This window comes from Nycticebus coucang, chromosome 16 (assembly GCF_027406575.1).
Source record: "Nycticebus coucang isolate mNycCou1 chromosome 16, mNycCou1.pri, whole genome shotgun sequence".
In the NCBI taxonomy this organism is placed as follows: domain Eukaryota; kingdom Metazoa; phylum Chordata; class Mammalia; order Primates; family Lorisidae; genus Nycticebus; species Nycticebus coucang.
In genome coordinates this window covers 47,176,806-47,190,439 of record NC_069795.1, presented here as the reverse complement: position 1 = coordinate 47,190,439, position 13,634 = coordinate 47,176,806, and the positions used below count along the sequence as shown (strand labels likewise).

The following is a 13,634-nucleotide window of genomic DNA, read 5'->3' as shown; positions in this document are numbered from 1 at the left end:
GTGAGTCATATATTCTTCCATAGCTTTCCCAGACTCCAGGAGACTTGTGTCCAGCTGTCTGAGTACGCAAAGCCCCTCATATATGTCTTAGCAGAGGCAAGCCCTTTCCTGACTACAAAGAGTGTGAGTACGGGAAAGCCAACAAGTCTTCCGTGTCTCTCCAGAGACTGTCTCTGAATTCTCCAAACGCTGATAATCCCCAAGACACTCATAAATCCTCTGTGGGGGAAAGGTGATGAGCCAAAGTCACAGCAAGTTTTTAGACCACTCTCTTTGCAAATCCTACATAGGGGTCTAGTATCTGATTTTTGGAATGTGGTGCTTCTGATAAAACTAAACTGAAATAGCATGAGAAATTGCACTTAAATCCTGTTAAACATTTATTAAACTGTAATAATTTTCACTTCACATTTTCTTCCTCCTGGGACTACTGTCAGACCCATGACAGCAGACATCTTATCTAACATTACTTATAGTGATGGTGCCTAGGGCAGTGTGTAGTGTCTTTTACAAATGCTCAGGAAGCATTTATTAAATGGTGCAAGAATAAGTAAATATATTTAGATCATCTAAATGTTAGACTTTTTGTCCTTTATGAACTAGCTATTAAGTCTGGTTAACCATAATACTCATTTTTCAGATATAAATACACAGATATACACAAAATTATTAAACTTTGAACTTCCCTCTTTCCTCCCAGCAGTTCTCAAACAAAAAGTTGTTTTCTTGGGGTATGTTTTTCCTCAGAAGAAGAGTAATAAATCTTTCTGTCTCAAAAAATAATAATTTCCCTCTTAGTAGAGGCTATATATTTAAATATGAAGTTAGTTAAATTTCAATAGTAAGAAAAACCTGAGAGGGAAAGTATTGTGGAGAATGAAGTTCTATTTAGGTTAGTATTGGTCTATTATATTAAATGTACTACTATGTATAAATATTCCATGCCGTTTTCTTTCCTTTTTAAATATCCTGGACTGGATACATTTCTAAGAAGTAGGAATTGTGCCTACCTAATTCTTGTTACCATGTGTGTAGCCATATATAATTTCCCATGCTAAGGGAAACTAGCCCAGTACATACTTTGCTGGGAAGTATGAAGGGAAGAAGATGCTTTACAAGAGGGGCTGAGGAGGCAGGGAGCACGGAGCAAAGGAGGATAGCCCTCAGACCACTGAGGAAATCATGCCAAAGAGCTCATCTCCTTGGTGCTCATTGGTTGCCTCTTTGCAAGAATTTTTGTTGTGATAAATTGTAATGTTCCCTTTGTTTTTTGTGACAACTTACAACTAAGAGAGCACTCGTATTGGGGTGTTTGGAGCAGCACACTTCTAGTTCAGACAACATGAACCTGAGAAGAAGAGAACTTCTTTGGCGGTCCTCTTCCTATTCACTTTCATGACTGCCTCTCCCTGTGAACCCAGCTGTCCCAGTCTACAAGGATCCTCCCATGTGGGGCATTACCTGGCCTTGGTGTCTGAGACTTAATAGCTTCCTGGGTGTATGCCACATTCATTTGGGCTGTTTCCTTGTGGAGTGTTAGCAAAATCACTTTGTGCTAGTGAGATAGCAAGCTACGGCTTCTACCCTGTTTCCCCCAAAATAAGACAGTGTCTTATATTAAGGTTTGCTCCCAAAGATGCACTAGGTCTTATTTTCAGGGGCCGTCTTATCGTTCCTGTAAGTAGGTCTTATTTTCAGAGGATGTCTTATTTTCAGGGAAACAGGGTAAGTGAGTCATTTCCATTCTAACTGTTGGACCTTCAAGACTTTAATCCTAACTTTTTCCTTCTTGCCTTCCTTCCTGTCTGCCTTTCTTTCTCTCTTTCTATATATAGTTTTTGAGCACCTCAACTAGTGCCATGCCTTGTGATAGACCCCCCTGGGACATAGACTGTAGCCCTGCTCTCTTGGAAGTGTTGTGGAACATGGGCCACTGCTAAAAATAAAACAAAATAAATACATTTTAAAGTCTGAAACATAACATATCTAATGTCTGAATCCATAAACAATATTCCTAATCAATCAATTGTGCTCTTACACATTTAGCAGGAAAGGTAAAATCTATTCACCATGTTTGTCGCAATATTCTAATAGTGGAATACGTAGTTGCTATAGAGTTGGAGAAATATTTTGACTGGAATACTTTGGATATTCCTCAAATTATATTACTTCACTTTTCCATAGAGTTATATATGTATTTATCTTCCAGGAATGAATAAATCAATTTTCCCTGCACTATTGTCTCCAACTGTGGCTCTCACGAAGTAACTCATTTAGTCTGTGTTCAGATATATTGCAAACATTCAAAATGTGCTTTCCCTCCAGCTCCTTTTTTAGGTGGTATACCAGTAAGCTCAGGTGCTGAGTTCAGTTAGAAGGCTCCAATCTGCCTATTGAGGTGTCCTAGCTAAAAGGCTTTACTTTTCTCAAATTCACTCTCTGATTTTATAAAGAACAAATTCCACATGAATATATATCTCTGCATGAAATCATGTTCGAAAAATTTCTAGTAGTTTTTTTCTCCCAATAGACACTTTAATCTCAGTTTGCCTTTATTTCATATGTGTTCTTTTATCCTTCTAAAGGGAGCACCAAACAAAATATATCTGTAAACTGCATCAGTATATAACACATTTCTTCAACGTTATTGTACTAAATTGATAATTCACACTTTCCCACATTAGTGTTTGGCTTTGCTCCTTTATGAAAGAGAGCTGCTTTTTTTTTACTTTTTTTCCCCCCACCCCTGTCAACATCTCAAACAGGACTAACTAGTTTTTGTTTTCTCTGTTGCCTGGGATTGATATTGACACGCCAAAGAAAACAAAACATAAAATTGTAATGCAAAGACATGAAGATAATTTAAACCAAGTAACAAAGTAAGTTCATACTTAATAAAATGGTTGGCTAACAACCATAGTTAATAACAAAATATATATGCTTAAAATGAATTACATTGGCTATTGTTCCACTATATATCTATCAAGTTCATACCCATATGCCCTGCCCAGTCAAACGGAAGTAATTTTTTTAAATGTATAGCTAAACCAGCTCAACAACTATCTACTACTGTATATTTTCTTTTAAAAATGAATTAGTATTTTAGCTTATTATGTATTGCTATTTTTGTTTTTTCATAACCTAGTATACATGACTGTCAATGAATTAATAAATTATCCTTTCTGGGCTTCTTTTTTTCTTTGTCATTTCTCTCCTTTTTCAGTGTTTTCTCTATGAAAGGTGAGCTGAGACTTTCTACATTGTCTTCCCCCATATGCATCTGTCTCTGTGTCCAAATCTCCTTTTTTTATAAAAGAGATAATATTGGATTAGGCATCTCCCTAATAACCTCATGTTTATCTCTTCTGTAAAGACAATAAAGTCATATTCTGTGGTATTGGGGATTAGGACATGAACATATCTTTGTGAGAAGACATAATACGTGGTCACCAGGAGAGGCCACGTGTTGGCTGAGATTCCATCTGACAGCCAATATCCATTGCCAGTCCTGGAAGCAAAGAAGCCCAGTCCTGGCCACTGTCTGACTGCAGTTATATGAGACATGCTGAATAACAACTTGCCTAGTTGAGCATAGTCAACCCCCAGAGCCATGAGACATAACATAGTGGTTGTTGGTTTAAGTCATGATCTTTTGGAACCATGCAGCAATAATGAACTGGAGTAGAAGTTGAGACAGTAAAGAAGTTTCTCTGCACAGAGGCCCAGGACACAGCCTGCATTTGCAGATACTCGGAGCACCTGTGGCTGCATGCAATTGGCTCTGCCTCCTGCTAGTCCTGCTCTGGCATTTTGCAGGGTGAACATGATAAATTCCTACCTGTTTTAGAAGCTTAAAGCCTCATTTTCCAACTTTTACCGACAGTTCTTGCATTCCTTTTATGAAGCCATTACTATATGCCTTTCCCTTAAGCTCTACCCCAGCATATCTGGTGCTTATTCTTTTGTCATTTCTTGTAATAGTATCTTTTTTCGAGGAGTTTCTGTTACGTTTTCTAAATATAGAACATTTGAAATTTCAAATGTTTAGAACTCATTCTTTTCCTCAAAAATGTTTAGTTTACCACTGTAAACACTGGAAGTGGAAAGAGCAAAATTTTATAGCTTAATAGATCATATTTTTACCAATGTTTTAAAACTTATCATTTATTTTTATCAAAATTATATATATGTGTGTGTGTGTGTGTATACATATATACACACAAACACAGACTTTTAGAAATCAGATTATTTTACTACATGGCTTAAGTAAAAAAATAGTATCTATATCCTCACCCCAAGATTTGCCCTTCCCACACTTCAACCACTTTTAATTCTTTTAACTATTTTTTATGGCTTTACTTTCGTATTTTTAAACAATATGTTTATACTGCTATTTCAAGATTTTTTAGTTTTTTAGGTATTTCTACTAAATGTATTCCATGTAAGAGAAATATATAGCTATCTCCCTATATCAGACTCTGTTCAAAACACGGCTCTTAATTCCTCTGGCCTTCTTGATAGAATTATACTACTGTTTTGATCAAATCAATAGTCATTTGTTAAAGTAATGTATACTTACTCATAGATGAGCCATCTAGTGTACCATGATTTTATTATTTTTCTTATTCAAACATTTTCTCCATATTTTAATAACTGCCTTTTTCTTATTTATTTTCACCATTTAAACCCAAAATTATTTGTTAAAAATTATGTATATTTTCTCAAAATAGTAATGTGCCAGATTTATTATTTAAATTTGGTGCTCTCTGTCCCTTTGCTCCAATCTTGATCCTTGTTCTCTTGTCTTAAGAATCTATTGCACAATCATCCTCAGAACTCCTCTTGTAGCTTTTTTATGTTGGAGCCTTTCTTTTCTGACCTATTTTTTCTTCTTCATTTTTTGAGTTCTTTTCTGTCTAAATGCATTTTTTTATTCTTAAACTTTATTAATAATTTAACATGCATAAAATTTTATGTTGAAAATATTTTTTAGAATTTCAAAGGCATTTTTCTGTTTCTAAAGACTTTAATTCATTATTGCTTGTCAACTCTAATGACATTCTGATTTTCTGATTCTTTATCTGTGAGTTTTTTTTTTTTTTTTTGATTCTTTGGAGGATTTTAGAATCTTCTCTTTGTCACTGGTATTCTGATATTCACAATTATTTTTTTCTTTTTCATAAGGCAGTTTGTAAATTTACATTTATTTATTTATTTTTTTTTTGAGACAGAGCCTCAAGCTGTTGCCCTGAGTAGAGTGCAGTGGCATCACAGCTTACAACAATCTCCAACTCCTGGGCTTAAGTGATTCTCTTCTCAGGCTCCCAAGTAGCTGGGACTACAGGTGCCCGCTGCAATGCCTGGCCATTTTTTGGTAGTTGTAACTGCTGTTTGGCAGGCCTGGGCTGGATTCCATGTATTTTAGTTTCTTTTTTGAAAATAAAGCCTGGAACAAGTCTCTGTTTTTCTCACTTGCCATAAGATATTGGTCAAGATTTTAAAAGGATTCATTTTATGTGATTTTTTCCCCCCTATGATTAGAAATCCTTAAGAGGGTCCTAATTCTATTTTGTTCAATGACCAGTTTTGCCGTTTTAGAGAGTGGCTTGGACAGCTTAGATTTATTGATTTAAGAGGGAGGCTGGAGCAGAACAGCAGTGTCATCCTGACATTTTTTTCTTCCTTGAATATGTTTTTGAAATTCCAGACAGAGAGAATAGACTAATACAGTGTTTAACGTTTGAGCACTGTTCCTAAGTCCAATTTTATTCCATAAAAATAGATTTGGAAAGCATGTGTAATGATATAAGAGCTAGGTATCTCCCTGAAAATAAAGAATGATTGCGTTAGGGAAAAAAAGCACATCGGAGAGGAAGAGCTCCTGTTCCTTGCAGTGGGGCTCTGTGTGACTTAAATTGAAAGGAATGAACATGGTATGACCTTCAATTGCCCAGGGGAGATGGGGTGACACTCAATTGCCCAAGGACCTTTGGTGACCTATGTGCAAAAGGGACTCATGAAAGCTTTCAAAGCCCTGATTTGTACTGGTATTGTGCGTCATCAGAAGTGCAAGGATAATAACAGTATATATTCCTTGGTTTCTGAGAGTAGAAGATAAAGATAATTTACTCTGAAATTAGCAAAAAAAAAAAAAAAAAAAGTACTAAGCCACCAGACCTAATGCCCTGTGGACTAGATAAATAGATGTACATATTAGCAGACAATCACTGTAGCCTGGGGACTAGATATAGATGTAGGTACCTAAAATGATGGAGACCTGAAGAGATTACCCAAGAATCAATCAGAGTTCATCCATAACATGACACCTGTACTCCCTGCCATCCTATCAGGCAAGGATCTACACATTTAAAGGCAATAAAAGAAGGATAGAGATAAAGATGGTCTTGGGAAAATTCTTTTTTTTTCTTTTTCTTTTCTTTTGCTTTTCTTTTTCTTGGTCATTGATAACTATTTTTTAAATGACTGTTTTACAAATTCTAATTTGACAGTTTTAATTTGCAACAAACAGGGAAACATTAAAATGTCAGAGTAAAACTGGAATGAGGTAAATTAGGTTTTCCTGGAGGTTATATCATAGAATTTCCATAGTTGACCGCCTCTGTATATTGACCTTAAATTAAATAGTTTTCATTGATCAGACATGTACCACATATAGGTATCAGTATAGTAGTCCTAATTCCTTATGCTGATCACCTTTGCACATTGACCAGTTTGTTATAGTCCCTCAGATAGTTAACTTACAAAAGTCCTACTATAAATAGAAACTTGGTGGTTATGTTTTTACATTCATTGGGGAACTGGAAATATCATATCTGCATACCTACTTTTTTTTTTTTTTTTATACAGCCTTAACATGTTGGTTTTCTAGTCTTTTTTTTTTGTAGAGACAGAGTCTCACTTTATGGCCCTTGGTAGAGTGCGGTGGCCTCACACAGCTCACAGCAACCTCCAACTCCTGGGCTTACGCAATTCTCTTGCCTCAGCCTCCCAAGTAGCTGGGACTACAGGAGCCCGCCACAACGCCCGGCTATTTTTTGGTTGCAGTTCAGCCCGGGCCGGGTTTGAACCCGCCACCCTTGGTATATGGGGCCGGCGCCTTACCGACTGAGCCACAGGCGCCGCCCAACATGTTGGTTTTCTATGTGAAGTCAGACTTGCATGACTGGTTACTGGCAAGCCTGGAGAGTCACTGCAACTTGACAATTGTTTTTTGGGAATTTAGACATGACTTCAGAGCATCAAGAGAGGAAGCAGAAGGAAGATTTTTTGTTGTTGTTGTTATTTCCTATGAACCCTTCTTGATTCAGAAGTTGGTAATTAAAATTCTAGCAATGTTCTATTAAGAAGTTTGAAAAACTGGTGTTTTGGTCACTGATATAGCTCATTGCCTAGAAAAGGGTTTCTCTATGGAAAATATCAATGAAAATGTGTTGAATGAAAATTTAGAAAGCAAATTTTTATGATATCATATTAAGGTCATTGTTTACCCATAGTCTTCTACTCCATGGTTCCTAATGGTGAAAAAAAAAAACAAACTATTTTAGATAAGTCCTATCCAAAATTCAATAATTATATATATTTTCCTTCATGACTATATATAACATACCTAAGGGAGTGTCCCCATTGTTGAACTTCTTCCACACCTCTCAGGAAGGGTTCCAGAGAAGTGTGGCCTCTCTATCTGACAATGAAGTCTCTTCAGATTCTCTATATGTGGTTTGAATAGTTTATCAGGAACTTTATACTACTAGTACCTTTACGCATGTAATTATGGGGGAAGATTAAACTGTCTTAATGTAACTTCTCTCAAAAATTGACATTCTGTGTTTGATAATTTAACTTGGTAACAACTTCAGTTTGGAAATATAATGTTTGGTTTTATTTGACACCTTAATTTCTGCACTAGTTCTGTCCTCACTACAATAATGTCTCCACAATGCTATTGAAATTGTTTTCTCAAAATTCACTTGCCATAATTTTGTTGCTCATGGCTGTAAGTGATTTTATTAGTTGACTGTTCACATGACCTTAAACTCTTTCAGCTTAACTGGAATGTTCATGTTTTAAGCTATTGAAGTGGACTGGCTGTTAGTGCTAATGAAATAGTTGTCTCTGCTTGGAACTGCCAGTTTTGTTGTTATCTTCTGGTTGCTGATCATTCTTGATGCTCACACAGACCTTACGCTTAGGAGCATACTTACATGAATGAGTTCAAAATTTGGATTTGATTTTTGTTATTTTGAAGTAAGATTTAGCATGATTTATTCCTTTCTGTGTATTTTACCCTTATTTATGGTTGCTTAATTTAAGTGGATTATGATATCTTAATATTTTACATATAAATTGTGCATTCTGGAAGTTTCTGTGACATTTACGTTAAGCTATGGTAGATGTCATTTGATTCACTTTTTTCTTGAGATTTTCTTTTATCAAAACTTTTCTCAAGACACTTTTTACCTTTTTATTTCTCAGGCTATAAATGAAAGGATTTAGTAAGGGAACTACTACTGTAAACAAAATCGCAGCTGGTATATCTCTAGCTCCTTCTTCAAGCAAATTTGGTCTAATGTACATGAAGAAAAGAGATCCATAGAATAATGAAACAGACAAAAAATGAGAAGCACAGGTAGAAAAGGCTTTGACCCTTCCCTCTTTGGATTTCATTTTGAAAATAGTGAAAAGGATATAGAGATAAGATATTAAAACACTGCCTATGGTGAAGACTTGAATTGAGCCTGAAAAGATGAATAGTATCAGTTCATTGACATAAGGATCAACATAGGAGAGTCTATACAAGGGCAGAATATCACAATAGAAATGATTGATATGATTCAATCCACAGAATACCAACCTAAATAGAAACCCTACATGAATCATGGAATGCAGGTTTCCAGCTATGAAGGCTCCTGTGGTCATCTGAATGCAGAGATTCTTGGACATCTTGGTGTGGTACTGCAGTGGTCTGCATATGGCCACATAGCGGTCATAGGCCATCGCGGCCAAAAGAAAGCAGTCTGCAGTTTCAACAGTGCAGAGAAAATAAAATTGTACCATACATTCATAAAGGGATATAATTTTGTCCTCAGAAAAGAAGTTCTCTAACATTTTAGGAATAATAGTGCAGGCACAGCAGGAGTCCACAAGAGCCAGGTTGCCCAGAAAAATATACATTGGTGTGTGTAGAAGATGTTGTGTAAAAATTAAGGCCATTAAACCGACATTCCCCACCATGGTAATCAGATAGATAGCAAAGAATACCACAAACAGAAGAATATTTTTCTCTGTGTGATCTGTAAATCCTGTCAGGAAGAACTCATTTTTCATGGTACAATTTTCTTTTGCCATTCTTGATGTGTCTGTAAAAAAAAAAAAAAATGTGGATAAATAAAGTACTAATTAATAACATGTGTAAAACAAATACTGAGCTCTCTTTGGCTCAAAAGAGCGGGGAAGAGATATCTTCCCAATGCTTCCATGTTACCTGGACTTTGGCGTATGTCCAGTGCTGGGGGAGAACCAATCTCCTGAAACTATTATTTTTTTGGTCATTGATTGAATATGTCTTTCCAGCATATTTTGAAGAACATCAGATTGTGTTCTCAAAGATGGCTTTTGCAGTCTTGAAAGAAATACTCAGAGCACAAAACATCTCAATATGGGTTAGGGGAAATGTATTTATAATTTAATTGTCAGCAATTAGTATCAGTGTTCCTAAACAATTTCATTGTTTGTATGTGTAGTGGTTAAAAATGTTGTTTAAAAGGCTATTTTCATACACTAATGCTCATATCATCATTATTCGCAATAAGTAAAAGGGGGAAAGAACGAAAATGTTCAAAGACAAGTGAATGGATAAATCATAGTATATACATGCATGGGAACATTAGTCAACCTTAAAAAGGAAAGAAATTCTGATCTGTTAGATGAATGAACCTTGATGATATAATGGATGAACCTTGATGATATAATGCTAATTAAAACGAGTCAGGCAAAAAAGGACAAATATTCTGTGACTCCTCACAGGAGATACTTAGGGTAGTCAAATTTACATAGGTGGCATATAAAATGGTGGTTGTCATTGGGAGGTGGGTATGTGGAGCTATTGGTACAGTTTCAGTTTGGGAAGATGGAAAAAGTTCCAGAGTGAATGGTGGGGATGGGTATAAAACAATACAAATGTACTGAATTCTATTGAACTATATTCTTAAGTATGACTAAAATGGTAAATTTTATGTTATGTACTTTTTGCTATAATAAAAGTATTTAAAGACTATTTTCAGTTGCATGCTCTGAGTAATTTATCATTTCTAATGCTATTAGAGACATATTTAAAAATAAAATGTTTTGTAAACAAAGGAGGTATTATTAGTCCTTTCGGATAGGGAGGAAAAGTGATGTGGATAGAATGGGGAGGAGAGAGAAATAAGGGAAAGAAAAAGAAAGACTATACTAAAATTCTCCCAGGTTATTTGTAATGACATTTAGTATATAATTTAAAATTATTCATATGTGCATGTGTATAATGACGTTTAAGTGCTGTCAAAAGCCTTGACCCCCATAGCTTAGTGGTTAAGGCACCGGCCACATGCACTGGGGCTGGCGGGTTCAAACTCGGCCCAGGCCTGCTAAACAATGATGACAACTGCAAGAAAAAATAGCTGGGTGTTGTGGCGGGTGCCTGTGGTTCCAGCTACGTGGGAGGCGGAGGCAAGAGAATTGCTTAAGTCCAGGAGTTTGAGGTTGCTGTGAGCTGTGACGCCACAGCACTCTACCCAGGGCAACATAGTGAGACTTTGTTTCAAAAAACAAACAAACAAAAAAACCTGTCAAAAGAAATAAAAAATCTTAAGAATGAAAAGTTGAAAAATTCATTTATATGTGTCAAAATTTATTAATAAAAATCTACTATCAAACAAAAAATATGAGATCATATGCAATAAACAGGATATTGTTTCTTTAGTGTTATACGAAGAGCTTCTGTAAACCAGGAATAGCCACTGGAAAACAGGTAAGTGGCAGAAACAGAAAAATCTCAAGAAAGCACATTTTTATTTTTACAAATTAAAAATGCTTACCTTGATTACTAATCAGAGAAACATCATTTGAATCAGCTATGAGGCTATATTTATTTTGGCTATCACAATGGCAAAATTATTTAAAAATATAAATGGTAATATATAGTGTTGTCTAGAATACAGTGAAATGAGAACCTAACAGCATTCCTGTTGATGGATAAATTGGTGCAAGCATTGGAAAATAATTTGTAATAGATTAAAAAAAACGATTAAATGTTCACACTTTTTTCAGTAACAATGAATCTTTCAGAAAGAAATACCTAGAATCCCACATAAAAATTTACATAAAACCATGTCCATTATAATCTTACTTATAATAGTGAAAAATTCAAAACACTTAAATGGTGGTAACCATTTAGTTAGTATAATAAAGTAAATGCGAATTATTCATATGATGGTGTATTGTGCAATCACCGAAAATGGCGCTTAAATAGAATATTTATCGTAATGAAAAAATAGGAAAATAGTATGCATATTATGTAAAAAACAGAACAGAAAGTTTTGTGTACAAATTCATCCCAATTTCCAAATAAGTATTTACATATGAGAGTTTAAAAATGGAAATACGTCAAAATGTTATTATTAGTTTTTTCTGTGCAATAAAAACTATAGGTGAATTTTTTCCTTTTTAAATTTTTCTCTATTTCAAATTCTCTGTAATGACTATTACACAAAACAAAATTTTTTATTCAGTAAATAAGATGACATACTTTTAGTCTGCTATGTTTTGTAACTTAACAAATCTAGAATAATAATTGGGGATCCAAGTAATGTTTTCTGCACTTTACAATTGTATAGCTAATAGTGTCACAATGGATATATTCAGCAACCGCGATAATGGTATTTCCAGTTATTAAATAATAATTTGTGGACAACCTTGCATGCATCTCAAACTATTCAGAAATGTCATGTGATAATGAATTCTTCAGGTCACCTTCCTCTGTGGAAGCAATATCTCTTTGTTGTAGACTTTTACAAATGTTAAGTGTTTCCATGGTATTCCTAGATGCAGTGTCCACACATTTATTAAATTTTTGGTTATTTGTAAAACTTTCTTTATCTACTCCTTAGAATTATTACCTATTAGAGAAAATTTTATTTTACTCTACCTTCATTTATTTTTGTTACTTTGGGAATCATTTATTCCTTGATTTTGTATTTATCAGATGCCTGTTCGCCACTACCCACTTTCTTTGGAAGATCAGCTGGTCCTCCAAGACATTTCCAGATTGACAGCTTTCTGGATGTTCATTGACTCCACTTATACTCCAAAGCTCAGAACAGAGAAAATGCATTTTGAAGAGATACAGAAAGATCTCTTCTTTTTTGGTTTCCTGAAAACATTGCTGATTTTCACATCTCAGATTATTTGAGGAAATGCCTTTAAGAACAATATTTTAAAAAGAACATATGAAATCTATTTAATTTGAATATTTTTCATCAACTATCTTACCCTTGCCAGCTTGAAGTCACATACGATTTCCTTCAGTTTTCTCACTTGATTATAATTATCAGACAAAAATAAATTTTACACTGACATTTTATTTCTCTACAAATTGAAGAGAAATTAAAAACTCCCTAAAATTACAGAGGGATTTAAAAGACTGGTTTGAAATTATAACCCTTGCTTGTATTATTTATTTAATATGGAGAAATATTCTCCCCAATTTTAAACACTATTCATTGTGGAGGCTAATAATTCATTTCATCAAGTTGTAAGTAATATGGCTAACCACATTATTCAAAGAAGCTTTAAATTCTTCACTAATATATTCTGTTATTACTGTAAAAGTGTGTTCTTATTTATTTTTCTGTAAATTTAGGCTCTTCTTGAATTCAGAAATGACATAAATGAATGATGGTCATTTGACTAGTGTTCACATAAATATACTTTAGATTTTAAAAAAGATTTAAAAAAATCCTTTTAAAAATTGAAAAATTAGAAATGTGAGGCAAAGACTTTAAATAATTTAGAGAAAAAATGTTTCTGGAGATTAATATTTCTAACAAAATAACTTTTAAATTCCTTCTCACCTGGATTTTCCTGGTTACGAGTTTTATAGAGGACAGTAAGTTGCCTGATGTTAGTTTTTAAAGTAGATCCAGCAATGAAGCTCTAGTCTCTTGGTCATTTAGGAGAATATTTCTACAAAGAGGTCAATAATTATATTTATTTCACTGGTAGAGAGTGGTTCAGATATTTGAAATAACTCCAAGGGGAATTGGTTGGCACTGACTTGCAAACACAACCTGAGAGACCTAGTCCTTTGAACATTATAGACATAGTAAATTGGACTAAGTAAATGTATCCTTTGAGACCTATAAAGTAAGGCAAATGCCCATTTCTAAACAAATTTTAAGGGCCATGGATTGATTTCCATTTCATTAGTGTTCATACCACTTATCCTTATACTAATCTGCATATCAAATCCTAAATAGGGAGAAAAAATTCACACTGCAGTAGTCAGCAAAAGCTTCATGGAGGAAGGGAATTGGGCTAAGATTGGTTGCCTCAGAAAGGGTGTTTCTTATTGTGAA

At 34.6% G+C, this 13,634-nt stretch overlaps 1 protein-coding gene across 1 annotated transcript; it reads right to left on the bottom strand.

The window, feature by feature from the left end:
• Positions 1-8,397: 8,397 nt before the first annotated feature.
• Positions 8,398-9,366, bottom strand: LOC128567421 (olfactory receptor 5K1). The gene has a single exon (XM_053564617.1). It carries the CDS (start codon positions 9,364-9,366, stop codon positions 8,398-8,400), a length of 969 nt encoding a protein of 322 aa, XP_053420592.1.
• Between the last annotated feature and the right edge of the window lie 4,268 nt (positions 9,367-13,634).